Below are 25,313 nucleotides of genomic sequence, written 5' to 3' on the forward strand. Positions count from 1 at the left end.
ACAGCAGTTCATGTGCAACCTCCAGCGTCGGGGGGCTCGGGGGGGGGGGGTCCCGGGGGGTCCTGGTGGGTCTAGGGGGGCTCCAGAAGGGCCCCTGGGGGTGTCCGGGAGGAGGAGGGGGGGTGGTCTTGGCACTTCATTACACAGGACAGACACTGGGGGGGTCCCCGGGGGGCGGGGGAAGCGCAAGCACGGGGGGGGGTCCATGCTGCCGAGCCGCCGCCGCGCCCCCCCCCTTCTGTACAGCGAAAGGGGCGAACAAAGAGCGGGACCCCGATTTTGGGGGGGGGGTGGGATCGGAAGGGGGGACAGCAGGGACACTCTCCCCCCTCCTCCCCCACCCCCCCCGGCGGGCTGAGACCGGCAGAACTCGTTGGAAAAAGAGGAAACTGAGGCACGGAGAGAGGGGAGGAGAAGGGGGAACCCAGGCGGGGGGGTTGGGGGAGGTCCCTGTGCCCCGGGGGGGGCCAAGGGGGGGCCGGGGGGGCAGTGGAGACGCGGAGGGAGCCCGGGGGAGGGGCGGGTAAGGCACTTGACCGAACGTCAGGAGACCTGGGGGGGCAGTGGGGACACCTGGGGACCCTCCCAGACCCCCCCAGCCGGAATGGGGTGGGAAGGTTGTCACCAAACTGTGCCTCAGTTTCCCTTGTGGAGTGAAGCCGGAGCGAAGCCCTGGGGAGGGGGGGGCCCGCGTCCCCCATCCCCGCCCAGAGGTGTCACCCCCACCCTGGGTGTCCCTGTCCCGCCCCGGGTCACACACGGGTGTTCCCCCTCCCCCGAGTAAAGACTCCAGTGTAGGGGGGAGCCAATAAGGGGGGAACCCCCCCAATTTGGCAGTCCTGGCTCCTTTGGGGGGGGGACACAGACAAGTGACACTCCCCTTTGTGCAGGGGGGGACACGCACACCTGGGGACGCACACGGACAAGTGACCTGGCGGGGGGGCTGCAGGTCACCTGGGGACACTCTGGCCCCGGGGGGGGGGGACACAGGGGGACACATGCTGGGGGGGCCAGCGGGGCTGCCCAGAGCGATGGGGGGAGGACACGGGACAGGGGGGACATGGGGGGGGGGCTGTAGGGGCTGCCCAGAGCGATGGGGGTCCCCGGGGTGGGGGGAACACGGGGGGGGGACACGGGGGGGACACACATGCAGAGACAGAGTGGCCCTGGAGGGGAACGGGGGCGCACGGAGGGGCCCTGGGGAGACCCCAAGCTGAAACCCCCCCGAATGCTGGGGGGGGGGGCAGCCGCGCTTGTGCCGAGACGCTGCCGCCCTCCCCCAAACCCCAAATGCTGCGGGGGGGGGACAGGACCCACCGGGGCCCCGCTGTGGGGTCCCTGCCCCTGAGGGGTCCGTTTGGGGGGGTCCCTGCCCCATGGGGGGGTCCCTAAACCACATGGGTCCCTTGCTGGTGGGACCCTGCCCCTTCTGGGGGGTCCCCAGGTGGGGGGGCTCCCTTCATCCTCATGGGGTCCTCGCTGGAGGGACCCTCCCCATGGGGGGGTTCCCTGCCCCTGGGGGGGTCCCTACACCCTCAATGGTGGCTCTGGGGGGGTTCCCTACTCCTGGGGGCGGGGGCTGCACCTGGGGGGGGTCCCCCAGTTTAGGGCCGAGTCCCCACCCCCTCCCCAGCGCAGCCTCCCCTCCCCGCCGGGGGGGTCCCCGGGGTGGGCTCGGGGGTCACTGCAGCCCCTCCCCTGGGGGCCCCCCCTCGGGCTCGGGGCCCCCCGCCTCAAAGGGCGGCTCGGGGCCCATGATGTCGGGCTCCAGCTTGCCGGTGTCGTTGATGAAGGAGGTGTAGGAGTCGCCCTCGGCCATGAGCAGCTTCAGCTTGGGGATCCAGCTCTTGCGCACCACGCGCCGCGCGTTGGTGCACATGTCGGCCGCGATGGCGTTCATCTCGCTCTCCTTGAAGTTGGGTGCGAAGTTCTGGCAGTAAACTGGCGGGGGGGACACGTGGGGACAGGGTCGTGGGGTGGCCCGGGGCACCCCGAGTGTGGCAGCGCCCACCAAGGGGGGCACGGGGAGAAGTTTGGGTGGGAAATGTGGGGTGGGGGGGTTGGTGGTGTTGGTACCTCGCTGGGGTCACCTCCTGTGCCCTTCTGTGTCCCCCCCATCCCCTCCCTGAGGTCACTCCTGTCCCACCTTGTCCCCTCTCTGGGGTCCCCCTTTTGCCCCCCATTTCCCCTCTTCCTTGCTCCCCCCAGTGTGTCCCCCAACGTCGAGCCCCTTGTTCCCAGTCAGAGCCCCCCTTCCTCGGCCCCCCCAGCCCCCAAGGGTCCCCCCATGCCCCCCACTCACACTTGACCGCGTGCAGCACCCGGCTGTCCAGCGGCTTCCGGCTGGGATCGTTGGTGGATGAGCGGATGCCGGTCCCGCAGCTGTTGGCCAGCGTGTTCCTGGAAGGGAACAAAACCCAGGCTGAATCCCCCCCACCCCCCCAAAACCCTTCCAGACCCCAATTCGGGGCAGGGGGGACCCCCAGGGCCGCTCACCGGTCAAAGAAGGAGGCGAGGAGGCGGCGCAGCAGCACCTTGTGCCGCGTGCCCGCGCTGACGTGGCAGTTCATCAGCTGCGCCCGCGTGATGTACACGTTGGTGCCTGGGGAGGGGGCGCAGGGGGGGTCAGCGGGGCCCCAGAACACCGTGGGGCCCTCCCCCCTGCCCGCCCCAGTACCGGTGACGAGCTCCAGCTTCTCGGCAGGGTCGCCCTCGTCGTAGAGCTTGGGGTGGCAGCGGTTGCCAATCTGGGTGACGAGCTCGGCCGGCAGCGACGCCAGGTCCTGGCGCAGGCGGGCGCGGGCCCGGGGCTCGGGGGGGGGCTGCTCGGGCAGGGCCTCCACCTTCTCTGCAGCTGGGGGGGCACGGGGGGTCACAGGGGGGCCATGGACCCGGGGGATGGGCCCCGGTCCTGCCACACGTGTGTGTGGAGGGGCTGCTTGTGGAGGGTCACCTCCTTTGGGGGGTCAGTGGAGCCACCCCTGGGGGGTCACGGGGGACAAGAAAGGTCTGAGTGGGACACAGAGACTGCGATGGTGCGGGGGTCCCACCCTGAACCTTGGAGGGTCTCTGGATGTGCCCTCGGGGGTGACTGGGGGTAGATGGAGCCCCAACGGGCCTTGCCCACCTTTTGGCCACTCCCCAAATGGGGCGGGGTCTCACGTGACCAGACCCCTGCACGTGTCCCCATCTGTCCCCCAAACTCACATCCACCCCCCAAAAGCGGGCAGGGCCTCCTCACCTGCGGGCCCCACGTTCATCATGCTGTACATGGTGTACATGTTGCAGATCTGCCGGTACTGCTCGTCCGAGCCTTCCTCGCCCGCATCCTCCTCCTCGTCCTCCTCGTTGTGGAACGAGCCAGGGCTGTCGCTCGTGTAGGCGCTGGACGTGCCCCCGGGGCTGGTTTGGTCAGCGGCCGCGCCGGGCGCCGGGGCGGGTGCGGGGGCCGGGGCGGCAGCGGTGCCGGGCGGCTGCGGCGGGCGCGGCGCCGTCTCGGAGAATTTGGCCATTTTGCGGCTGCCGTTGCCACCGGCATCCTTGGGGGCCCCGTCCCAGAGGCGCTTGACCACAAAGGTGCACTGGACGCCATCGGGCTCACCCTGCTCCGTCTTGACCCGCGACACCAACGGCAGCGCGGCCGCCCAGCCCTGCGCTGCCGAGGTCTGGGCCACCGGGCTCTGCGGCTCCGAGCCCGGCGTGTCGTCGCCGTGCAGCCCCTGCGAGTCGCAGCTGGGCGAGCTGACCTTGAGGAAGAACTCGGTGCCCTTCTCCATGATCTCCTGGATCTGCAGAAAGCCGGCCGTGTACATGAGCAGGAACTGGTCGCCCACATTCATGCTGAGGCGGCCGGTGTAGCAGAAGCTGAGGATTTGCTGGAAGGACTGGGGCTGCACGGCCGCCGGCAGCTCCACCACAGCGCTCTTGGAGCTGTGGAACAGGTCTCGGAAGTAGGAGCTGCTGGCGGCCAGCACGGCCCGGTGGGCCTTGAAGGCGTGGCCCTTGACCACCACGGACACGTCGCAGAAGAGCCCCTGCAGCCGCTGCTCGTTCAGGCACTCCAGGATGCTATTCCCGAAGTTGGGGATCTCCATCTGCAGCGTCTGCGCCATGGCGGGGGCCGGGGGGGGCCTGTGGGGCCGGGATGCAGGGCAGGGAGGGGATGTTGGGACAGGGAACGGGGTGGACATGTGGGGACAGGGCCATGGGGACAGGGACACAGGGAGTGAGATGGACACAGGGAACGGGGTGGACATGTGGGGACAGGGACACCAGGAATGGGGCAGGGACAGGTGGGGTACAGGGGTGACAGAGCAAAGCAGGGACAGAGTGAGGCACAGGACAGACAAAAGGGGACAAAACACGGGGGGACACCGGGAGGGACGGGGACAGAGGAAGAACAGGGGTCAAACAAAGCCCCCAACCCAGGGTCACCCCAAATCCTCCCCCCAACCCCTCTCAGAACAGGGGGGGAGGGGTCCCTGCCAAGGCCGGGGGGGCTCTGACGGGTCCCCAGTCCTGGGACATGGGGGGGGGCAGGCCAGGCCTGGGACCCCCGGGGGCACGAAAGACAAAGGGGGCCCAAAAATTCGGGGGGGGGACACAAGGAGCCCCCCCATTTGGAGGAGAAAGGGGGCCCCAAGCCTGGCCTGGGGACTGGGGGGACCTTCAAGCTCTCCGAAGGGGAACGGGCGGGATCCCCCAGTCCGGGGAGCCCCAAATTCCGGGGGGGTCGATAAATCCCCCACTTAGGGGCGAGGAGGAGCAGAGGAACCCCAAAACACGGGGGGGGTCATCAAAGGGGACCCCGCTCCCGGGCCTGAGGACAGAGGAGACCCCGAGGCTCCAGCGGGGGAGGGAAGATGACCCCCGAACCCTCAGAGGTGACAACGGGGGGGGGGGCCCAAGTTTTGTGGGGGGCGTCGTTAAGCCCCCAATCGCGGGAGGGCTGCAACAGGGGGACTCCAAACCCCGCAGGGGGGGTACAGACAGAGCAGCCCCCCCGCTACCGGGGGCGGAAGGGGCGGCATCCCGGGGGAACCGGGGGATCCCCAGCGCGGGGGAGGCGGGAGGTGCCGCAGGCCCGGGGGAACAGGCGGCGGGGGGGGGGGGGGGGTGGTGCACCGGGCCCGGGCGGGAAGGAAGTGGGACCGGGAAACCGGTGCGGGGGTGCGGGGGGCGGGCTTGGGGCGGGGCCGGGGGGTCCCCGCCTTACCGGGGGCCGGGGGGGCTGCGCTGGGGCCGCGGCCGCTCCCGGAGCCGCTCCCGGTGCCGCCGCGCTCAGCGGCCATTCATTGTGCGGCAGGCGCGACCAGCCGAGTGCCGAGCGCGCCGCCCGCGCCTGCGCGACCAGCCGAGCGCCGAATCATCCACCCCCCGGTGCCCACACGGAGTTGGGGAGGGGGGGGACGCAGAAACTCGCGGGGAACGCGCAGAAAACGCGCGGGTTCCTGACCCACCGCGCCCCGCGGGCGGGGTCCGGCGGGATCGGCTCCTCCCCGCGCCGCCGGGAGGCACCCCCGGAAGATCGCGTTTTAGCGGGGCGGGCAGAGGTTTTAAGACCCGGCGCGGCCGCCGGCGTCACGTGACCGGTGTAACATGGCGGCGCCCATGTGAGGGGCGGTGCGGGGGATGCGCGGGGCGGCGCGCGCGGGTGAGCGGGGGGGGGACACGGGGACGAGGGGGGACAAGGCGGGGGGCACGGGGAGGGCCGGAGGACTCGGGGGGCGGCACCGGGGCGGGACCCGGAGGGGGCAGGGTGTAGATCCCCGGCCTTGTCCCGCGCCACGTGCTGGGGGGGTGGGGGGACGCGGTGTCACCCCCTCGGTCCCGTTTTGGGGGTCTCCCCCTCCTCACGGGGGTCCCGTGTTTCCCCCCTGCCTGCGGGGGGCTCGTCCCCTCCCGTTCCCCGCCTCTTCCTTCCCTTTTCCTGGGGGATTTCCTCCCCTTTTCCCGCCCTCTCGGGGCGAGCCCAAACCGCCCCGTTTTCCCCCCAAAACCGCCCCGGTGAGGCCGCACCCCTCCCGTGACCCCCCTCCCGCAGCAGCTGCCGCCCTCAGGACCCTCCGCAGAGGCCCCCCGCTCCCCCCCACCATGGACGGCGCTTCCCCCAACGGCTTCGCGACCCCGCCGGGCTCGGGGGCTCCCCCGGAGGGGTCGGCGGGACCCCCTCAAGGCGAAGGGGGCACCCCCGGCACCGGCGAGACGCTGATCACCGAGGGCCGCGCCACCATCGTCTTCCCCAGCGCCAACGAGGTGTTCTATAACCCCGTGCAGGGCTTCAACCGCGACCTCACGTGAGCCGGAGGGGGTCTCGGGAGGGTCCTGGGGGGCCCCGGGGACTCTTGGGGCACTCTGGGGAGGTCTCGGAGTTGTCACAGGAGAATTTGGGGGGCCTTGGAGGTGTCCTGAGAAGTTTGTGGGGGGTCCTGGGAGAATCCTGGGGGGCTCTGGAGTGTCCTGGGAATACCCTCGTGTTATCCCAGGAGGATTTTGCGGGCTCTGGGCTGCCCTGGAGGGTCTGGGGGAGGTTTTGGGGTGTCACTTCCCCCCCCCAGGGGATCCCTGACACCCCCCTTTCCCCCCCCCAGCTGTGCCGTCCTGACGGAATTCGCGCGGCTGCAGCTGCGCCCCAAAGGAATTCGGGGTATGGTGGCTCCTGTCCCCCTCTTTCCCCCGCCAGACCCCATTTTTGGGGTCCCCAGGGCTCTCCCTCAGCCCCCTCCTCTTTTCCAGTCATCCTTCCAGGCGAGGAGGAGCTGGGGGGGAGCCCCCCGGAGGCCGGGGACCCCCAGACACCCCCCGAGACCTCACGGACGGCGCGGCCGGGAGAGGCCTGTGAGGTGTGCAGGGGGTTCGGGGGCCCGGTGCGGAGGTCCAAATTCCCCCCGAACCCCCCTGAAACCCCCCCTGTGCCCCCCAGGGGGGCCTGCGGGTGCTGGAGGCCCTGGCGGCCTCAGGGCTCCGCTCAGTCCGCTTCGCCCGGGAGGTGCCGGGGCTCGGGGCCATCGTGGCCAGCGACTGCTCCCCGCGGGCGGCCGCGCTCATGGCCCGCAACGTGGCCCGCAACGGCGTCGGGGACCTCGTCACGCCCCGCCTGGCCGACGCCAGGTAACTCCAAATCCCACTGGGAACGGGGAGGGAACCCCCCCAGCAGCGTCCGGGAGTTCGGGGCTGAGCTGGGAGTGTCCCCAAAGTGTCCTTGTGGGAGGGGGGTTGAGGAGCACCTCCTGCCCCAATTTGGGACCTCTCAGGGGGTTTAGGGGGGTCCCCGTGACCCTTTTGCCTCCCGGAACCGGTCCTGCTGTCCCTGAGGGGCATCAGGGACCATCCTGTCCCCCAAGCAGGGCAGAGGCAGCCAGGGGGTCATGAGGGCTGGGGGTGTTCTGGGGGGTCCAGGGTCCCCATGGGGGTGCTGAGGGTCCCCGTGGAGACCATGGGGACGCTGTGACACCCCCGTGTCCCCCCCAGGATGTTGATGTACCAGAGCAAGGCTGAGCGGGAGCCGTTCGACGTCATCGACCTGGACCCCTATGGGAGCCCTGCGCCCTTCCTGGACGCGGCCGTGCAGGCCGTGAGTGAGGGGGGTGAGTCTCGGGGGGCTTTTGGGGACCCCCACGACCCCCCGGACCCCCCTGAACCCCGACTCCCCAGGGCTGCTCTGCGTGACCTGCACGGACATGGCGGTGATGGCTGGCAACAGTGCGGAGACCTGCTACAGCAAATACGGCGCTGTGTCCCTCAAGGGCAAGTTCTGCCACGAGATGGTCAGTGCTGGGGGGGTCCCCCTGTCCAGGGGGGGCACGAGGGGGTGTCCCACATCCCCCGTGTCCCCGCTGTCCCCTGCCAGGCCCTGCGGATCATCCTGCACAGCCTCGACCTCCGCGCCAACTGCTACCAGCGCTTTGTGGTGCCGCTGCTGTCGGTCAGCGCCGACTTCTACGTGCGCGTCTTCGTCAGGGTCTTCACGGGCCAGGCCAAGGTCAAGGCCTCGGCCAGGTGAGGGTTGGGGGGAGGGGTTTTGGGGGTCTCCGACCCCCCCAGACCCGCCCTGACCCCGTTTCCCCGCAGCAAGCAGGCGCTGGTGTTCCACTGCGTGGGCTGCGGCTCCCACCACCTGCAGCGCCTGGGCAGGGCCACGAGCCACGGCAGCGGGTACGGCCCCCCCCAAGGGATTTGGGGGTTCCTGAGACCCTTTGGGAGTCTGCAAGACCCTTTGTGGGGCCGTGACCCTGCATCTCCCCCCTCCAGGTTCAAGTACAGCGCAGCCACGGGGCCACCCGTGGGTCCCACCTGTGAGTTCTGCCACCAGCGCCACCAGGTGCGTGTGGGTGCCACTCCATCCCCAGCCCGGCACCCCAAATTCAGGGCCTGAACCCCCTTTTTTTCTCTTCTCAAGGTGGGGGGCCCGGTGTGGGCTGAGCCCCTGCACGACCCCGCCTTTGTGGAGGGGGTGCTGGCGGCGCTGGAGCGGAGCCCCGGGCGCTTCTCGACAGAGCCGCGGCTGCGGGGGATGCTCAGCGTCATCGCCGAGGTGACAACGGGGGGGACACGGTGTGGGGAGACACCCCAGATCCCAAATGTGGGGCTGGCGGTGACCGTGGGGCTGCCTGTGGGGCAGGAGCTGAGTGATGTCCCCCTGTACTACACCCTGGACGGGCTGAGCAGCACCATCCGCAGCAACACCCCGTCCCTGCTGCAGCTCAGGTAGGGACCCCAAACCCCTGCAGGGAAACCCAAATCCCTTCAGGGACCCTAAGTCCTCTCTGGGAACCCACCCCCTGCAGGGAACCCCAAATCTCCCAAGGCTGAGGCCCCCCCCAACCCCTTCCTGCCCCCCTCAAGCCCCCTCTGACACCTCCCCCAGCCCCATCCTGTCCCCCCAAACCCCCTGGCGATTTTGGGGTCCCCGCTGTCCTGCAGGTCAGCCCTGCTGCACGCGGGGTTCCGGGTCTCGCTGTCCCACGCCTGCCGCAACGCCGTCAAGACGGACGCGCCGCCGGCCGTGCTCTGGGACATCATGCGCTGCTGGGTGAGAAGGGGGCTCGGGGACTCCCCTTTCCCACCCCCCTTTTCCTACTTTTCCCCACTTTTCCCAGGCCAAGCTGCACCCGGTGAAGCGCGAGCGGCTCCAGGACTCCAGCCCGGCTGCCCGGATCCTCACAGTGGAGCCCACGTAGGACCCCCGGGACCCCAGACCCCCCAAAACCCCCTGATCCCCCCCAGGCCCCCCTGATCGCCCCTTTTCCCCCTCCCAGGCTCCAGGCTTCCTTCGCCCTCCATGAGGACGCCAACCCCGGCTCCCGCAAGCGCGGCCTGAAACGATTCCCAGAGAACCCCGAGGCCTTTTGGGGTCCCAAGGCCAGGGCCAAGGCAGGGTGAGCTCTGGGGGGCTGCTTTCGGGGTTCAGGTGTCCCCCACCCTTCCCAAGGGGGACATTCCCCCCTTTTTTGTGCTCGGAGTGGGGAAAAACCCCCCCAAGACCTCATAACCACCTCAAACCCCCTCAGGACCCCCAAAATTCCCCCCCGAACCCCCCTAAAATAGGAGAAGGGATGAAACCCTTGCTCTGGTTCTTTCTGGGGGGAGATGCCCCTGTCCCACTCCCCTTTCTGGGGGTCCATGGCTCATTCCCAGCCTTCCCAGGGGGGGCCTCTCCCCATCCCTGCAGGAGAAGCGGGAGCGGCTCCAGAACAAGCGGAGGCAGCGCCCGGACGGGGCTGGGCTGAAACAATTCCCCTGCAAACGCTTCAAGGAGGTGGGAGGGGGCCCCAAAATATTGGGGGGGGGGGGGTCCATCTGGGAATAAAGGGGGTGTCCAGGAGCACGGGGGGAGTCAGGACACAGAGAGAGAGAGCGGTCTGGGAGAAAAAGAAAAGGAGGGAGGATTTGGGAATAAAAGTGGGGCTGGGATAAGGGGGGGATGGCTAGGAAAATGGGAGGGAGCTGTGAAGGCAGATCGGGGGTCTCGGGGCAGGTGCCAACCCCCCCCATGTTGTCCCTCCCCCACAGGGCAGCTGTCCCCGAGGTGACCAGTGCTGCTACTCCCACGAGCCCCCCCCGGCTGCCCCCCATTAAACCAGGTCTGACCAAACTCGGGGGGTTTTTAATGCACTTTTTTTTGGGGTTGGGGGGTGGCTCAGGGCCCCCCTGGCCCCTCCCTGGGCCCCCAGTACCGCACCGAGGCCAGGAAGGTCCGGATCTCCATCGGCTCCAGCCGCACCCGCCGCGGGTCCAGCCTGCGCGCTGGGGGGGGCTTGGGGGTGCCTGGGGGGGCATGAGGGGTGTGAGGGGGGGGCTGGGACCCCCAGGACCCCCCTGCCAGCCCCCCGAGCCCCCTGGTACCTGTGGCTGTGGTCCAGAGCAGGCGGGACACGCTCTGCAGGGGGACGTCCCCGCCCAGGGCCATCTCCCGCACCGAGGTGATGGTGAAGGCCGAGAAAAGGGTCTGGGGGCGGGGGGGTGTCAGAGACACCCCAGAGCCACCCCAAACACCCCAGAGCCCAGCCCGGGGTGGAGGGAGCTTGGCAGAGACCCTCCCCAACCCCACCCCAGGCAGGCCGAGTGAGGGAGGGGCACCCTGGAAGTTGTCCCAGACCCCCCAGGGCAGCCTCAGGACCCCCAAAACGGGGCTCGGACCCCCCGGACCCCCAGCCCTGTCCCCGTTGCTGACCGTCAGGTCCACGGTGACGGGCTGGGAGCCGTTCTGGCTCTCCCCGCGCTCGAAGAGGTGCTCGAGGCGCAGCAGGAGGCTCCCGGCGCCCCTCGGCTCCAGCGACAGCAGGTGCAGGTTGGGGGGCAGCGCCCGGCGCAGCCCCGAGAACTGCGGGGAGGGGGCGGTGAGCAGGGAGACCCCTGCCCGCCTCACCCGTCCCGGTGACCCCTCCCCGCTCACCTGGCGCAGGTGAGGCCCCGAGCCGGGTGCCAGCACCACGTACGGGGACGTCACCATCTCCTGTGCCTGCGGCCGGTGCTGGTCAGCCGCGGCTGCCACCGTGTCCAGCAGCAGCCGGTGCCGGCCCCGCACCACCAGGCCCTGCCCGTCCTCCCCGGGCTCGTCCAGCGGCTCCCCCACTCCCCGGTTGTCGTCGTTCAGGAGCCGCCGGTGCACCTGGAGGGGACGCGGTTGTCACAGGTGTCCCCTCCCGGAGGGTGTCCCCCCCCGGTGTCCCCACCTCACCATGAGCTCCAGGGACCCGTCCAGGATGCTGCTGCCGCCCTGGGAGCGATCGGTCAGCACCGTCAGCTGCACCTTCTGGTCCTGCCCGGGGGGACAAGAGTGAGGGGCGTGACCCAGCTGTGTCCAGCCCAGCCCCAGCTGTGCCCAGCTGTGTCCAGCTCATTACCCTGATGAAGATTCGTGTGTTCACGGGGTAGTAATTTCCGGCCACGGGCTCGCTCTGGCTCAGGTTCCAGGTGGGCCGGTGGTCACGCCTGGGGGGGCCCAAGGGGGGTCACGGGGGTCCCGCTCAGCCCCTGGGGGGGTCCCGGGGATCCCCTGAGCCCCGTCACCTGCGCTGCAGCACCTGGCGCCCGTTGGAGTCAGTGTAGAAGCGCCCAGCCGTGCGTAGGGGGGTCTCGAAGCGGCTGATGACCTCCTTGCCCAGTCCGTCCCTGGGGGGGGGGGGAGAGGGGGTGGTGTCACCAGGGGGTCCCCGGGGGAGTTCAGGGGTCCCAGGACCCCTGCCCACACTCACGCCACGGGGATGGGCCCCACGGTCCACTCCAGCTCCAGGTAGGGCTGCCCCGGCCGCAGCCGCAGCACCTGCGAGCACCACGCCGAGAAATTCTGGTGCAGCTCCTGCACCAGCGCAGTCTGGGGGGGACACAGGGACGTTCAGCTACATCGGGAAACCCCCCCCCAAAACCGAGGGACCCCTCCACCCCCCGGACCCCCTGCCCACCTTGAGCAGGCGCGTGGCTGCGCGCTTGGCCACGGGGATGGGCGCGGAGGCGTTGGGCCGGAAGATGTAGGCGCCCGAGGCCTGGGGGCTCAGCGCGTCCCCGGCGCTGGCATTGTACCTGGGGGGTCAGGGCAGGTCAGGGGGGTCCCCCCTGCAGCCAGGACACCCCCAAAACCCCCAGGAGTGTCCCCAGCCTCACCAGTAGAAGCTCTGGAACACGGGCAGCGAGAAGCCCTTGGCCAAGTTCTGGATCTCACGCAGGTGCCCCGTGACGGGGTCGAACAGGACTCGCAGGTGCTGCGGTCAGCGGGGGGACAGCAGCAGGTCAGCCCCTCCCAGGCCACCCAGTCAGCCCCCAACTGGTTTAACTGGGAGCTGGGGCTCATCCCCCCATCTAGGGAGCCCCCAGACCCCCCCAAATCTGTGTCCCCCCTGATGTCCCCTCACCTCGTTCTGGATCTGCGGCTCCGGGTCCCCCGAGGGCCACTTGGGGGGGGACCGCGGGCTCAGCTGCTTCACCCCAAAGGTGCTGAACCCCAGGGGGGGGGCCCAGGCCTGGAACAGGAGCTCCCCCAGGGCCCCCCCGGCACCGCCCCGCAGCCGCTGCGTCACGCCGGACACCGGGACCACCTGGGGGGGACAGGTGAGGGGTCACGGCGGGGGGGGTTGAGGGGGGATACTGGGAGGTTTGGGGGCTCAAGGCTCACCTGGCTGGCCACGGGCCGGCCCTGAGGGTCACTCACGGCGTAGGAGGCGCCGCTGACCGGCAGCCGCACGGGCCAGGCCACGCCCCAGGCCAGGGGGTTGTAGAGGATCACAGTGAACTGGGGAGGGAGATCACAAGGGGGGGGTGTCAGTCCCTGGGGACCACCAGAACGCCCCCCCAAACCCCCATGGGTGCTCACGTGGGCGGTGGTCTCGCTGAGGGGGCACACGCTGACATTGAGGGCGTTGCAGAACACGAAGGGGCCCTTGGTGCCCCCCAGGAGGGACAGGGCGTTGGCCACCAGCACCTGCGGGGGCAGCAGGAATTTGGGGTCACGCCCAGCCCTGCCCTTGTCCCCAGAACCCTCCCCTGGCCCCCCAGGGGCTCACCTGGCAGCTGTCCCAGCCCTTGGCCAGCTGCCGGGCGTAGTCGTTGGCCACGTGCTGCCTCTCGGTGCCGGACACAGCATCGTGGTGCTGGGCCACAGCCACGGCCTCACCTCGGGGAGGGAAAAAGGGGGTGTTGGGGGGGGTTGGGGGTGCCCAGGTCCCTCCCAGGTGCCCCCCAGGCACTCACGGAGCACGGAGCTGTCCCCAGGGCCGTAGGGACCGTCCCGTGAGGAGGGTCCGGCCAGCGCTTCCAGCTGGCTGCAGATCTGGGGGGGGGATCAGGATCTGAGGGGGTGCCCACGAGGGGATCCCCAAGCCCTGGGGTGGTCCCCACACTCTCGGGGAGTCCCCAGGTGCCCCCCACCTGCAGGAAGCCGCTGCTGAGCCGCTCGTAGCCCTTGAGCGCCGGGCGGCTGCTGAAGAAACCGGTCCAGAACTGGTGCGGACCGTCCGAGTAGGGGAAGAAATCATCCGTCTTCAGGGGCCTGGGGGACATGCCAGCTGTCCGTCTGTCCAGCCCGCCCGGCCCTCGGCCCCTCCCCGGCCCCTCAGCCCCCCCTCACCAGGTGAGGTTGGCCCGGTGCAGCTCCTGCAGGTAACACGAGGGCGTCGAGTACAGGGCGTGGACGCGGCTGCCGTTGGCTTGCTGGGGACAAAGAAGGGGTCAGCAGGGGCTTGGGGACACTGAGGGGGGCTTTGGGGACAGCCCCTCACCCGGGCGTTGGTGTGGGCGATGAGCTTGTCCAGGTTCTTGAACCACAGGTGGGCGTTCTCGTAGTGGAAGTCGGAGCCCATGGTCATCAGGATGTGGTTGGTGCGGTACTGCCGGGCCTGGGGACAGTGGGGACGCAGCTCGGGACCCCTGCCCGGGGCAGGGACACCCAGGGACAGCCAGGAACCCCGCCCCAGGGGAAAGGGACCCCCATTCCCCCCATCCCAGGAGGGACAAGGACCCTTGGGAACCCCGTCCTGGAGGACAGGGACCCCCACTCCCTCCGGGCTCCCCCAATTTTCCCCACCCGCAGGTCCCAGCCCCCCTTTACCCCCCTGGCAGGACCTGGGTGGCCGCAGCCTCCAGGAAGGAGGTGACCACAGAGTCCACGTTGCGCTCGGGGCCGTCGCCGTCCACCACAGGGGGGTCGGTGCAGAGCTGGTCCCAGCACAGCCCGGGGGGGGGGTTGTACACGTTGGGCAGGATCCCTGGGGACAGCTCTGTCACCTCCCCGGCCACCACGGCCAGGGGGACAGGGGATGGGGCTGGGGACACGGCTGGGACAGGACAGAGGGCGAGAAATGGGAAGGGGACACCCCTGGGGACGTGATGGGGCCAGGGGAGAGGGGTTGGGGACACGGGAGGTGACAGGGATGGGGACAAAGGACAAAGCCTTGAGAAGGGATGGCAGGGACAGGATGGGGAGGGGCACGCAGGGGGCAGTTTGGGGGTCCCGGGGGGTCACTGGCAGGAGGGGGGCACAGGGAGCAGTTTGGGGGTCCCGAGGGGTCACCGGTGAAGATGTCGGCGTGGGGGGGGGCCAGGCTCGCGCTGCCCCTCCAGAGCAGCTCCAGCTCCCGGCGCTGCAGCCGCGCCTGCTTGTCCTGGTGGTCCACGCGCCCCACGAACAGCCCGTCGTACCCCATCTGGGGGGGCACCAGGTCATGGGGGGGTCACTGGGGGTCCCCACAGCCCCACAAACAGCCCGTCATACCCCATCTGGGGGGGTGTCACTGGGGGGGTCCCTAAATAGGTTTGGGGGGGTGATTGGGGATATGGGGGGGGGGTTTGGGGGGGCTGAGAAGGTTGGGAGTGCCAGGGAAGGTTTTGGGGAGCAGGGAGGATCTGGGGGTGCCGGGGTGATTTGGGAGTGCAGGGGAGGGTTTGGGGGTGCCAGGAAAGGCTTGGGGATGCCAAGGGTGATTCAGGGGTGCTGGGGAAGGTTTGGGGATGCCAAGGGTGATTCAGGGGTGCCGAGGGGGGGGGGTTTGGGGCGCAGGGGAAGGTTTGGGGATGCCGAGGGTGATTTGGGGGTGCTGGGGGGGTTTTGGGCTGCCCCACCTGCGCGAAGGAGGCCGCCAGGTCGCGGGCGTGTCCGAAGGGGTCGATCTGCCAGGCCACCCTGGGGGTGCCGCAGTCCCCGAACTCGCGGCGCAGGAAGCGCCGGCCCAGGGCCAGCTGCTCCAGGGCCCCCCCGTAGTGCGTCGTGGCCTCGTCGCTCATGCACCAGCCCCCCCCCACGAACTCCAGCCGGCCTGGGGGGGACAGCACCCCAAAATCCCTCAGGGGACAGGTCTTGGGGACCCCTCAGAAGTGCAGCCCTGGGCAAGCCCCCCACAGTCACACAGAGACCCCAGACCCCCACCCCAGTGTCACCCACGATCCTCCCAGTGCCCCCCAGTCCCCCCCATCCTTTTCTGTCCCCCCCCCAGTCCCTCCCAGTGCCCCCCATGTCCCTTTCAGTCCCCCCCAGTCGCTCCGTACCCTCCTGCACCAGCTCCCTGACCAGCCTCCGCGTGGCCTCGTCCTGCTGCCGCCACCAGCGCGCCAGGAACGCCACCTCGGCGTAGACGAAGCGCCGGGAGGGGACGGCCACCAGCTGGGCCACCACCGAGTCCAGGATGTACTGGACCCCCGCGTGCTGGTCCCGGTTCCGCACTGGGGGCACGGGGGGCACCGGGTCACCCCAAAACCCCCGGCACGGGGACGCTCGGGATTGGGGAGGTCACAGCACGGGGGGGACACGGTGTCACTCAGCGACCCTTGGACCCCCCCCCACGTCACCTCCAGCCCCCCCCGCAGCACGTGGGACGTGTCCCCCCCTCAGGTGACACCACCCCCGCCCGCACAGCGGCCTTGGGGACGTCACCTCCCCCCCCGTGTCCCCACTGTCCCCCCGCTGTGTCCCCCCCCGTGTCCCCACGCACCCCCATAGTAGTACTGGTCCACCGTCTTGAGCCACCCGACGTCGTCGTGCGAGTGCGGCACCAGGTGCACGTTCAGCATGTCCGGCCGGGTCGGGGGGCACGACTGGGGGGGTCGGGGGGGGCTCGGACCGGGCTGGGCCCGCGGGACCCCCCGGAACAGCCCCGGGATCCCCCCGCCGCTGCCCCGGGAGGGCCGTTGGGCTCCGGAAGCGGTTGGCAAAACCAACGGCCCCAGTTCCCGTTTTCTCAGAGTGCCCAGTGCATCCCAGTGCCCCCAGCTCTTCCAGTTCCCCTTTCCTGAGGGCGATCCGGTGTCCCCTCAGCCCCTCCCGGTGACCCCAGTCCATTCAAGTTCCCGTTATCCCAGGACACGCCGCTGCCCCCCGTCCCTCCCGATTGTCCCCAGGCTGTCGCAGTCCCCCCAGTCTCTCTCTCGCAGGCCCCTCGGTCCCACCTGGTACCCGCAGCCCGCGGCCGCCCCGATCAGGAGCAGCAGCAGCGGCGGCGCCGCCGCCCCGGGCACCGCCATGACACCCATGGTCACGTGACCGCAGGCTCACATGACCCGCGAGCTCGCCCCGCCCCGTCCCCAGCGCCAGCCAATGGGCGGCCGGGAAAAGGCGCTGCTGCACGCCGCGCGCTCTGATTCGCCGCTGCTGCCCGCGGGGGCGGGGCGTAAGGAGACCGCGCCGGGCGGTGGCTGGAGCGACAACGGATAAGAGCCAATAAGGAGAAGCAGCGGCCGTGATTGACAGCTCCCGGGGAGGGCGTTGGCAACGGCGGGAAACGACCAGCGGCCAATGAACGGTGGCGGCTCCCGAGGCCCCGCCCACGACGAGCCCCCCTCAGAGCCCCCCTCAGACCCCCCTCGGCTCTCAGAGCCCCCTCAGGCCCCCCGACTCCCCTGGGACACCCCTCAGATGCCCCCGAGGTATCTTTGATCCCACTCAGACCCCCCCAACACCTCTTTGACCCCCCTCAGATCCCCCCGACTCCCGCTGAAAGCCCCCCAGGACTCCCCCCTCCCAGTTCCTCCCTCTCCTGGGGGGCTCCGTCACCCCCGTTAAGGTACAGACAGACCACACCAGTGCCAGGACCCCCTTTTATTGCCCCCGCGGGGACCCCCTGCCCCCGTCACCATGGCGGGGACATGGGCTGGGGGTTCTGCAGGTAGGACATGACCACGGCCGAGATGGAGAGCCTGGGGGGGGGAGGAGGCACAGGTGTCAGAGACCCCCCCAAACCCGGCCCGGGACCCCCCCAGGACCCCCCGGCACTCACATGAAGCTGCTCATCATCTGCTTGGTGTCCTCGGAGCTGCGGGAATTGGCGAAGCTGATGAAGGAGCAGTAAACGGCGATCCAGGCGCACCACTTGAGCTGGGGACCCCCGGGACACCCCCGTGAGACCCCCGCGGGACCCGCAGCGATGGGGCCTGAGACCCCCAAGATCCCCTGGAGACGCCCCGGCATGGGCAGGAGACCTCCGGAGAGCCCTGAGATCCCCCGGGAATGGCCCTGAGCCCCGCCAGGGGCTCTCTCTGTGCCTCCCTTCCCCCGAATTGCCCTCAGAACCGATCCCGGTACCGGCACCCCCCGGCAGCTCCCGGTGCCGCCCGCGCCGCACCTTGAGCATGAGCCCGCACATGCTGAACACCATCCCCAGCAGGTTCATGTAGTCGGGGGTCGGGTCCTCCAGCGCCGGGTTGGTCTCGGTGGCCGGGGGCTTGTACCTGGCGGGGGAAGGCGGCTCCGTCAGCCGGGACCCCCGCGGATGCCGCTGATCTCTGCCCGGTTCTGCCGGCCCCTCCCCGGTCCTCCCCTCTCCCTCTCTCGGTCCCTCTCCCGGTCCCACCTGGCCACTTTGCCGGGTCTCCGCGGGTCCGCCATGGCCCCGCCGCCACCGCCTCTTCCGCCGCCGCCGGAAGGGGCCCGGCCCCCGGTGCAAGCCCCGGTCCCGCCTCCGGCCCCATCCCCGGCCCCCGGTGCCAGCCCCGGTCCCGTCATGGCGTTCCCGAGGCCGCGGCCCGCCCAGGCCGAGCTGCCCCGGCAGCGGGTGCGGACCCTGCAGTGCGGACAGGGAGCGGTGCGGGCCGCCCGGTTCAACGGTGAGACCGCGGAGAACGGAGGGACCGGGGGGGGGAAACAGGGGACGGGGGAAGAGATCAGGACGCGGAGGTGGAGAGGGGGAACCGGGCAGGGGGTGCCGGTTTGGGGGTCCTGGGGGTCACGTCCCTTCACCCCCGTGCAGCGGATGGGAATTACTGCCTGACGTGCGGCAGTGACAAGACGCTGAAGCTCTGGAACCCGCACAAGGGCACAGCCCTGCGCACCTACCAGGGCCACGGCTACGAGGTGCTGGACGCCGCGGGGTAAGGAGGGGCTTTGGGGACCCCTGCCCGCCGCGGGGAGCCCCCACCGCGCTCACGGGACCTCCCCGCGCCCCGCCAGGTCCTTCGACAACAGCCAGATCTGCTCCGGCGGCGCCGACAAGGCCGTGGCGCTCTGGGATGTGACCACGGGGCAGGTGGTCCGCAAGTACCGGGGACACGCCGGGGTGAGGAGGGAACGGGGGGCGGTTTGGGGAGGGGGATTTGGGATCCTGCGTGGGCGGCGAGGCACTGATTCCCCACTTCTCCCACAGAAGGTGAACTGTGTCCAGTTCAACGAGGAAGCCACTGTCATCGTGTCTGGTGAGGGAGTGGTTTGGGGGAGACCCTGCACCCCCTTTTCCCACCCTGATCCCCCTTTTTTTTTTCCCCTAAACCCCTCTTTTCCCCCAGGCTCCATCGACTCCACGGTGCGGTGCTGGGACTGCCGCTCCCGCCGCCCCGACCCCATCCAGGTGCTGGATGAGGCCAAGGACGGCATCTCCAGCGTGAAGCTCTCAGCCCACGAGATCCTGACGGGGTGAGGGACGAGCCCCCTGGCACCGGGGCACCCCCTGAACTGGGGACCCCCTAAACCTCCCCCCTCCCCGCAGCTCTGTGGACGGGCGGGTGCGGCGCTACGACCTCCGCACGGGGCAGCTCTGCTCCGACTACATCGGCAGTGAGTGGGGCCCGTGGGGGGGGCCTGGGGGGACTCCCAAAGCTGGGGGCGCTCCGCGGGACCCCCCAAACTCCCCGTGTGCCCCCAGGCCCCATCACCAGCGTATGCTTCAGCAAGGACGGGCAGTGCGTGCTGGCCGCCAGCCTGGACTCCACGCTGCGGCTGCTGGACAAGGACACCGGGGAGCTGCTGGGCGAGTACGGCCCCCCCCGAAACCCTGCGCTCTCCGGGGGGTTTGGGGGACCCCCAGCTCACCCCGTGTCCCCCCCCCCAGGTACACAGGTCACCGTAGCACGACGTACAGGCTGGACTGCGTCCTGAACGAGCAAGACACGCACGTGGGCTGCGCCTCTGAGGACGGCCACGTCTACTTCTGGAACCTGGTGGAGGTGAGGGAGGATCCGGGGGGGGGGGGTGGGGGTTTGGAGACACTCCAGACCCCCCCTGACCTCTGGTGTCCCCCCAGGGTTCACTGGCGCTCAGCCTGCCTGTGGGCCAGGGCGTGGTGCAGTCGCTGGCCTTCCACCCGCGCCTGCCCTGCCTGCTGGTGGCCACCCAGGGCCAGGTGACGCTGTGGCGCGAGGACACCTTCCAGCCCGAGGGGGACCCCAACACCTGATGGGGCCTGGGGGGACCCCGGTGACTAAGAATAAACCCCGAGTGGAGACCCTGCCGTGCTTTATTGGGAGCTGGAATAAATAAATACGAGCGCTGGGGGGCTGGGGACGGGCAGGGAGGGGCGCTGGGGACAGGGGGGACACTCGGACAGGGGGATGCAGGTGTGGGGGGCCCCTGTCCCCCCCAGGGGGACTCGCCCCACTGTCCCCCACGCCGTGGGAAGCGCCAAGCCGGGAGCCCCTGCAGAGGGGGGAGGGGCTCAGCACCCCCAAAGCTGAGCCTGGGGGGTCACCCCCAAGCCACGGGGGTCTCTCAGACTTCGGAGGTCCCCGCGGGCACCGGGAAGGCGTCGGCGCTCCGGGCAAATGTCTCGGCCACGAGCAGCGGGAACACGAGCGAGGCGTCGGCGTAGACCTGGCCCAGGGCAGGGGGTCAGGGGGGAAAACCCCCACCCTGTGCCCCCCAAATTCCCCCCTCGACCCCCCAGGCCCCCCCACCTTGACGGGGGTGGCGTCCACGCGGATCTTGCCCCAGGACACGGCCTCATCCGGCCGCGCGCCCGAGTCGGAGCCGTCGAACTCCTGCGCCGTGTTGACGTAGACGGAGAAGTCGGCGCCGTTCCGCTGCCGAGGGCGACATCCAGGTGAGCCCCCCGACCCCTCCCCACCCCGGGGGGCCCCAAGCCCCCTCCCCACGCCAGGGGTCCCCTCACCATGAGGTTGGCGTTGGCGATGTGGTGCTTGACCAGGCCCCCGCCCAGGATGATCATGCCGGTCTTGTGGGCGAAAATGGCCTGGGTGTTGATGAGGCGCAGGTCTGCGGACACAGCACTGGTCAGGGCTCCCTCAGGGCACCCCCAAATCCCCTGGGGCACCCTGGGGAGTCCCCAGGGGGACACTCACCCTCCACGATGTCCAGCACCAGCCCTGGGCGCTTGTAGGAGTGGAAGAAGATCATGTCCCCCAGGGAGCCGTCGGTGAGCGCCGGGCTCAGCACCGGGATGTTGTTCTGCAGGGGGATGGGGGGACATGGTGACAGCCACTGGCACCCACGGTGACAACTCCCGGTGCCCCCCAGTGCCCCCCCAGTACCTTCTGGGCCCAGTAACAGATGGACTCGGGGTTGTTGATCTCCTTGCCCAGCCGGGCGATCATCCGGGACGGTGTCCACCGCACGCCCTGCGGGGACCCAGCTCAGGAAACCTGGCCAGGGGAGCCCCAGGGTGTCCAGGGACCCCCAAGCTCCCTCCCAGCGCTGAGGGGTCCCAGGTTGGGGTCCCCCACGCTCACCTGCGTGTCCTGCTCGTCCACCATCCGCTCCAGGATGGGCATCAGCCAGTCCTCGAACTTGCAGTAGTTGTCGTTGGGCACCAGCAGGTTCCCGATCCTGAGGGACCCCAAGGCGACCCCGAGATGACCCTGAGGTGGCCCCAGCCGTGGCCCCAGCTCCCCATGCTTATCCTCCAGACCTGTTAATGCCGTTCTCCCGCAGGTCCCGGCCCCGCAGGCTGAAGTCCCCGATGTAGGTGGGCGCCAGGCACTTGATCAGGTCCTCCTCAATCCCCCCGGCCGTGGTCACCAGCACGTCCACCTGCCCAGGGCAGGGTCAGCACCTCGGGGACACCTTTGTGCGACCACCCCCACCCCCTGGAACCTCACAGGGACCCCCTCGGGACACCCCAAGGACTTGAGGGCTCCTGGCCATGGGGCAAGTAGACCCCGTGACTGCCTGCGGTGCCCAATGTCCTCACGCCCTTCCCACTGTCCCCACATTATTGCCAAATGTCCCCACAGCATCCCCAGCGTTCCCACGCCATTCTCAGGTGTCCCCTATCCCCCGCTGCAGGAGGTAGCGGATGCTCTCCCTGTCCCTGTCCCCGTCCCCCTGTCACCATGCCGTGCTGCACGAGGTAGCGGATGCTCTCCCTGACGCCGGAGCTGACGAGGTTGGAGGTGAAGCCCAGGAAAATGGTGCAGCCCGAGGGCGGCCGAGGCCCGGCCATGGCTGCTCGGTCCCGCTGCTCCGCGCTCAGCGGCTCCAGCTTGGCCGCGATCTGCGGGGAGGACACCGGGGGCGTCACACCGAGCCCGGGCCCCGCCTCGCCCTCCCGGTGCGATCCCCCCCCGGGCCGCACCATCCGCTCGATCTCGGCCACCGCCTGCGCGAAGCTCGTGGCCTGGAAGCCGGTGGTACGGAAGGAGCGGAGCAGCGCCGCGTGGTCGGCGCCGCCCGAGAAGTCGTAGCCGCGCACCGGGAGGGCCTCGGCCGGGAGGGCCCCGCTGGGCCGCAGCACGGCCCGGAGCGCCTCTCCCGGGGCCGCCATGGCTCAGCCAGGCCGCTCAGGGCGCCGCCATCTTCGGCCGCGCCCCCCGCGCCGTGCGGCTGCGCGATCCCTCCGCCGTGCGGCTGCGCGCCGCCATCTTGCTCAGCCTCCCCGCTCGCCTTTTCCGTACAGCCGCGCGCCGCCATCTTGGCAGGACGGCGGCCGTGGAGGGACGGGAATCTCGCAGACGCGAAAAAGCGCCGGTGCCGAGGCCGGCGCTGCACCGAGGGAGTCCCGGCACGGCCGCAAGCGCCCCAAACCTGCCCAAAAACCACCCCAAACCCGCCCAAATTCGCCCCAAACCCGCGGGGGCGCACAAGCTCCGCTCCAGTCCAATCCTTTAATACCCATGAATAGGCGGCAGCGTCCAGCCCCACCGACGTCCCGGATCTGGGCCCTGCCCCGCCAAAGTGGGGAGCACACCGGGGAGCCCGCGGGGCGCGGTCTGAGCCCCCCGCCAGCATCAGGTCCGGAGCCTCCACACCTCGACCGAGAGTCCCCCCGAGGCCGCGGCTACCACGTCCCCGTCCACACTGATCTGGAGGAGGCCAGAGGAGCGTCAGGGGAGCTGGGGACACCCCGGCGGAGCTTGGGGGGCATCCCGGGGGGGGTCTGCGTGTGCACACGCGTGTGCAAGGGCTGGGGACAGCTCCTCACCCCGTTGAGGACGTCGTCGTGTGTCCAGGAGCAGATGGTACGGGGGGGATCTGTGGGGACGTGGATCTGCAGGAAAGGAAAGGCAAAGCCGGGGGTCAGCAGCGCCCTCAGCCCAGCGAGGAGCCCCCCAACCCACTCAGGGCCCCCCGCGGGGCCGAGCCGCGGGGACCCCCACCCGCAGTGTCCTGTCCGTGGACGTGGTGTAGAGCGAGCCCAGCGAGTGCCAGAGCCCCGTGATCTGCAGCCGGTGCCCCACGTCGAAGTACTGCGGGGGGACAGAAACCCCTCGTGAGGCTCGGGAGAGGGGACCTGACCCCCACAACCCCCCCGTGACCCCCCAAAGTCCCTACCCGGGCGGGCTGGAAGCCGCCGCCGCTGCTGCCAAACAGGTACACACGGCCCTGGTTGTCCCCAGCCCAGAGCTGCGAGCCCCGGTAGGACATGGACAGCAGGTAATTGTCCAGCTGCGGAGGACACACCCTGAGGGTCACCGCGGAGGGCACAGGGGACCCTCCGGGGGAGGACGTGGGGCACAGCCCCCACCTGCAGCCGCTGCAGGACGGCGCCGGCACGGCGGTCGAACACCACGAGGGTCCGGTCCTCGCTGCCGGACACGATGAGCCGCTCGTCAGCTGCCAGCGACAGGACAGCGCTGGCGTGGGGCTTGTAGCTGCTCACCTGGGCCTGCCCGGCTGGAGGGGGTCAGGGGGGTCAGTGGGACACCCCCAGAGCCCCCACCCCGCCCAACATCCCCCCAGTACCTCGCGGGTCGTACACGGTCACCGTCTTGTCGTAGGTGCCGGTGACGAGGACGTCGGGGCGGTACGAGAGGCACAGCACGGCCGCCTTCTCCCTGGGGGAGCGGGGGATCAGCGGGACCCCCGCGGCCGCCCCCAGCCCCCCCCGGCTGCCCCGGGCCGTACCTGATCTCCCCGAACTGCTGCCCCTCGGCCGCCAGGTCCCAGAGCTTCACGGTGCTGTCCCAGGAGCCGGAGCAGACCCGGGTGTCCCGCGCAGCCAAGCACCAGACCCAGCCCTGGGGGGGGGGACCCACAGGCGCTGCCGGACCCCAAACCCACCCCGGGACCCCCCGAGGGAAGGGGTTTTGGGGTCTGAGCCGCACCTTGTGGGTCCCGCTGCGCCCCGAGCCCAGCGCCTTCACCAGCACCTTCCCGGGGGGGCCCCGGCCCAGCTCCCGCAGGTCCCACAGGTTCACGTTGCGGTCGCGGCCCCCCGAGACGCACAGGGAACCCCCCTGGAAACGGGAAGGGGCCGCCGGTGAGCTGGGGACCCTCCTGGAGCTCCAGGAGACCTCCCCGCCCCCCCCGCCCCAGGGCCCGGCGGGTCCCACCTGCAGCAGCAGGACGGAGTCGACGGAGGCGAAGTGCCCCTCATCCAGGGAGAAGTGCTCCATGGGGGCCCCCCCGGCCCCCCAGCGCTCCAGGTGCTCCTCCAGGTCTTCGCACGCGGCCGCCCAGTCGAAGCCATCCTCTGGGGGGGCCCCAAAATCGTGGGTGGTCCCCAACCCTGTCCCACAGACCCTTCAGAGACCCCTCAGGGGGTCCCCCAGAGACACCTCGGGGTCCTTTCCGGGGGGGGGATGGGGCGCTGGGGAGGGGGAAATGGGGCTTCGGGGGGGGTCCCAACTCCCCACATCTCCCCCCGAGGTGCCCCCAGCGAACGCGGCAGGACCGGGGACATACCCCCGCCCCCCCGGGAGGGTCCCGGGCGCCCCCAGACCCACCTGGCAGCGCGGGGAGGGGGCGGCGGGCGCGGCGCTGCAGCCGGAGCCGCCAGGCCACGGCGTCCCGGGCCACGTCCCGCAGGGCCCGGCAGACGCACGGCAGCACCCGCCGCACCTCCCGCGCCCGCAGGAAGCCGCAGATCCGCAGCAGCAGCTCCGGCGGCAGCGCCAGGAGCCCCCCCGGGACCCCCGCGCCCGCCGCCGGCCCGTCGGGCTCCGCGGGAGGGGCGGCGGCGGGCGCGGGGGGCCCATCCATGGCTGGGGAGGGGGAACGGGGTCAGCACCGAGCGCGGCCCCGGCGCTGCCCCCGCCCCTCCGGGACACCGGGATCCGCCCCAAAGCGGGACCACCCTCCCCGGTTGCCCGGTATCGCGAAATCCTCACCCCGTTTCCCCGGTACCGGGACACACCCCAACACCGCCCCCCCCCCTCAAATCAGAGCCCCCGACCCTCCCCTCGCCCCCCCCCCCGGTACCGGGTCCCGGCCCAGCCCGGCCCCGCCGCGTCCCGTCGCCACGGCCACGGCGGGAGCCACTTCCGGCGCGACCCGCGAATCAGCCAATGGCATTGCAAGCATCGCCATGACGTCATCAGGCGGCACCGGAAGCGAGCCACGTGCGGCCATGGAGGCGTCGCGGCAGCTCCGGGAGCGCGGAGCGACCCCAAAATCCCCCCGGATCCCCCCAGAAACCCTCCCCGTTGTCCCTCCGGTAATAAACGACACGGACACAGCGCACGGTCCACAACGGCCTTTCTTGTGCCGCCCGGCGCGACACAACCGGGTCCCCGCCCCCTCCCTCGCCACACCCTCCCCCCGATCCCCGCCCTGTAAACGGTAAAAAAACGGAACAAAAACGGGCAAATCAAACACGCGGAACGTGGCACCGACTCGCTCACGACGAAGCACAACGGCGGTGGCTCGGCCCCCCCCGGCCCCCAGCCCCCCCGCGCCCCCCCCGCCCGGGGCTCGACGCGTTCCTGTGGACGTGTGTGGGGGAGGGGCG

The 25,313-nt window shown here is 70.5% G+C and overlaps 7 protein-coding genes across 9 annotated transcripts; 2 read left to right on the forward strand and 5 right to left on the reverse strand.

The window, feature by feature from the left end:
- Positions 1-1,129: 1,129 nt before the first annotated feature.
- Positions 1,130-4,112, reverse strand: NACC1 (nucleus accumbens associated 1). The gene is made up of 5 exons (XM_068997932.1): positions 3,242-4,112; positions 2,678-2,854; positions 2,497-2,602; positions 2,303-2,400; positions 1,130-1,941 (listed from the first exon to the last, which is right to left on the reverse strand). Exons 1-5 carry the CDS (start codon positions 4,110-4,112, stop codon positions 1,682-1,684), a joined length of 1,512 nt encoding a protein of 503 aa, XP_068854033.1. The 3' UTR covers positions 1,130-1,681.
- Positions 4,113-5,572: 1,460 nt separating this feature from the next.
- Positions 5,573-10,097, forward strand: TRMT1 (tRNA methyltransferase 1). 2 transcript variants are annotated; one of them, XM_068997908.1, is made up of 17 exons: positions 5,573-5,653; positions 6,044-6,296; positions 6,591-6,646; positions 6,736-6,842; positions 6,923-7,110; positions 7,471-7,586; positions 7,654-7,766; positions 7,850-7,998; positions 8,071-8,154; positions 8,251-8,320; positions 8,399-8,533; positions 8,621-8,706; positions 8,923-9,031; positions 9,099-9,175; positions 9,258-9,377; positions 9,646-9,757; positions 10,012-10,097. In XM_068997908.1, the coding sequence occupies exons 1-17, from the start codon at positions 5,632-5,634 to the stop codon at positions 10,075-10,077; spliced, it is 1,863 nt and encodes a 620-aa protein (XP_068854009.1). In that variant the 5' UTR covers positions 5,573-5,631; the 3' UTR covers positions 10,078-10,097. The 2 variants fall into 2 exon arrangements, with proteins under 2 accessions (XP_068854009.1, XP_068854010.1); XM_068997909.1 differs by having other exon boundaries at positions 5,591-5,653; positions 6,047-6,296.
- On the reverse strand, positions 10,086-16,456 carry MAN2B1 (mannosidase alpha class 2B member 1). 2 transcript variants are annotated; one of them, XM_068997907.1, is made up of 24 exons: positions 16,372-16,456; positions 15,918-16,020; positions 15,475-15,648; positions 15,052-15,245; positions 14,504-14,636; positions 14,056-14,198; positions 13,713-13,829; positions 13,562-13,644; positions 13,363-13,483; positions 13,186-13,264; positions 12,999-13,108; positions 12,809-12,916; positions 12,611-12,727; positions 12,351-12,533; positions 12,103-12,200; positions 11,904-12,021; positions 11,697-11,815; positions 11,512-11,613; positions 11,346-11,433; positions 11,180-11,260; positions 10,895-11,110; positions 10,673-10,822; positions 10,345-10,447; positions 10,086-10,266 (listed from the first exon to the last, which is right to left on the reverse strand). In XM_068997907.1, the coding sequence occupies exons 1-24, from the start codon at positions 16,453-16,455 to the stop codon at positions 10,139-10,141; spliced, it is 2,952 nt and encodes a 983-aa protein (XP_068854008.1). In that variant the 5' UTR covers position 16,456; the 3' UTR covers positions 10,086-10,138. The 2 variants fall into 2 exon arrangements, with proteins under 2 accessions (XP_068854008.1, XP_068854007.1); XM_068997906.1 differs by having other exon boundaries at positions 10,673-11,110.
- Positions 16,457-17,005: 549 nt separating this feature from the next.
- WDR83OS (WD repeat domain 83 opposite strand) lies at positions 17,006-17,846 on the reverse strand. Its single transcript, XM_068997974.1, has 4 exons — positions 17,772-17,846; positions 17,544-17,649; positions 17,199-17,296; positions 17,006-17,118 (listed from the first exon to the last, which is right to left on the reverse strand). The coding sequence occupies exons 1-4, from the start codon at positions 17,804-17,806 to the stop codon at positions 17,052-17,054; spliced, it is 306 nt and encodes a 101-aa protein (XP_068854075.1). The 5' UTR covers positions 17,807-17,846; the 3' UTR covers positions 17,006-17,051.
- WDR83 (WD repeat domain 83) lies at positions 17,805-19,635 on the forward strand. Its single transcript, XM_068997973.1, has 9 exons — positions 17,805-18,024; positions 18,168-18,288; positions 18,368-18,473; positions 18,561-18,609; positions 18,700-18,826; positions 18,900-18,967; positions 19,056-19,164; positions 19,242-19,356; positions 19,434-19,635. Exons 1-9 carry the CDS (start codon positions 17,805-17,807, stop codon positions 19,584-19,586), a joined length of 1,068 nt encoding a protein of 355 aa, XP_068854074.1. The 3' UTR covers positions 19,587-19,635.
- Positions 19,629-21,965, reverse strand: DHPS (deoxyhypusine synthase). Its single transcript, XM_068997972.1, has 9 exons — positions 21,720-21,965; positions 21,477-21,638; positions 21,054-21,175; positions 20,875-20,971; positions 20,677-20,763; positions 20,488-20,593; positions 20,298-20,401; positions 20,083-20,208; positions 19,629-19,999 (listed from the first exon to the last, which is right to left on the reverse strand). The coding sequence occupies exons 1-9, from the start codon at positions 21,906-21,908 to the stop codon at positions 19,898-19,900; spliced, it is 1,095 nt and encodes a 364-aa protein (XP_068854073.1). The 5' UTR covers positions 21,909-21,965; the 3' UTR covers positions 19,629-19,897.
- A 269-nt stretch (positions 21,966-22,234) lies between these two features.
- FBXW9 (F-box and WD repeat domain containing 9) lies at positions 22,235-24,844 on the reverse strand. The gene is made up of 11 exons (XM_068998036.1): positions 24,785-24,844; positions 24,310-24,567; positions 23,917-24,056; positions 23,689-23,820; positions 23,489-23,601; positions 23,327-23,418; positions 23,109-23,257; positions 22,916-23,029; positions 22,741-22,830; positions 22,566-22,631; positions 22,235-22,446 (listed from the first exon to the last, which is right to left on the reverse strand). Exons 2-11 carry the CDS (start codon positions 24,563-24,565, stop codon positions 22,372-22,374), a joined length of 1,227 nt encoding a protein of 408 aa, XP_068854137.1. The 5' UTR covers positions 24,566-24,567; positions 24,785-24,844; the 3' UTR covers positions 22,235-22,371.
- Positions 24,845-25,313: the final 469 nt, after the last annotated feature.

Source organism: Aphelocoma coerulescens, chromosome 30, assembly GCF_041296385.1.
Source record: "Aphelocoma coerulescens isolate FSJ_1873_10779 chromosome 30, UR_Acoe_1.0, whole genome shotgun sequence".
NCBI classification, from domain to species: domain Eukaryota; kingdom Metazoa; phylum Chordata; class Aves; order Passeriformes; family Corvidae; genus Aphelocoma; species Aphelocoma coerulescens.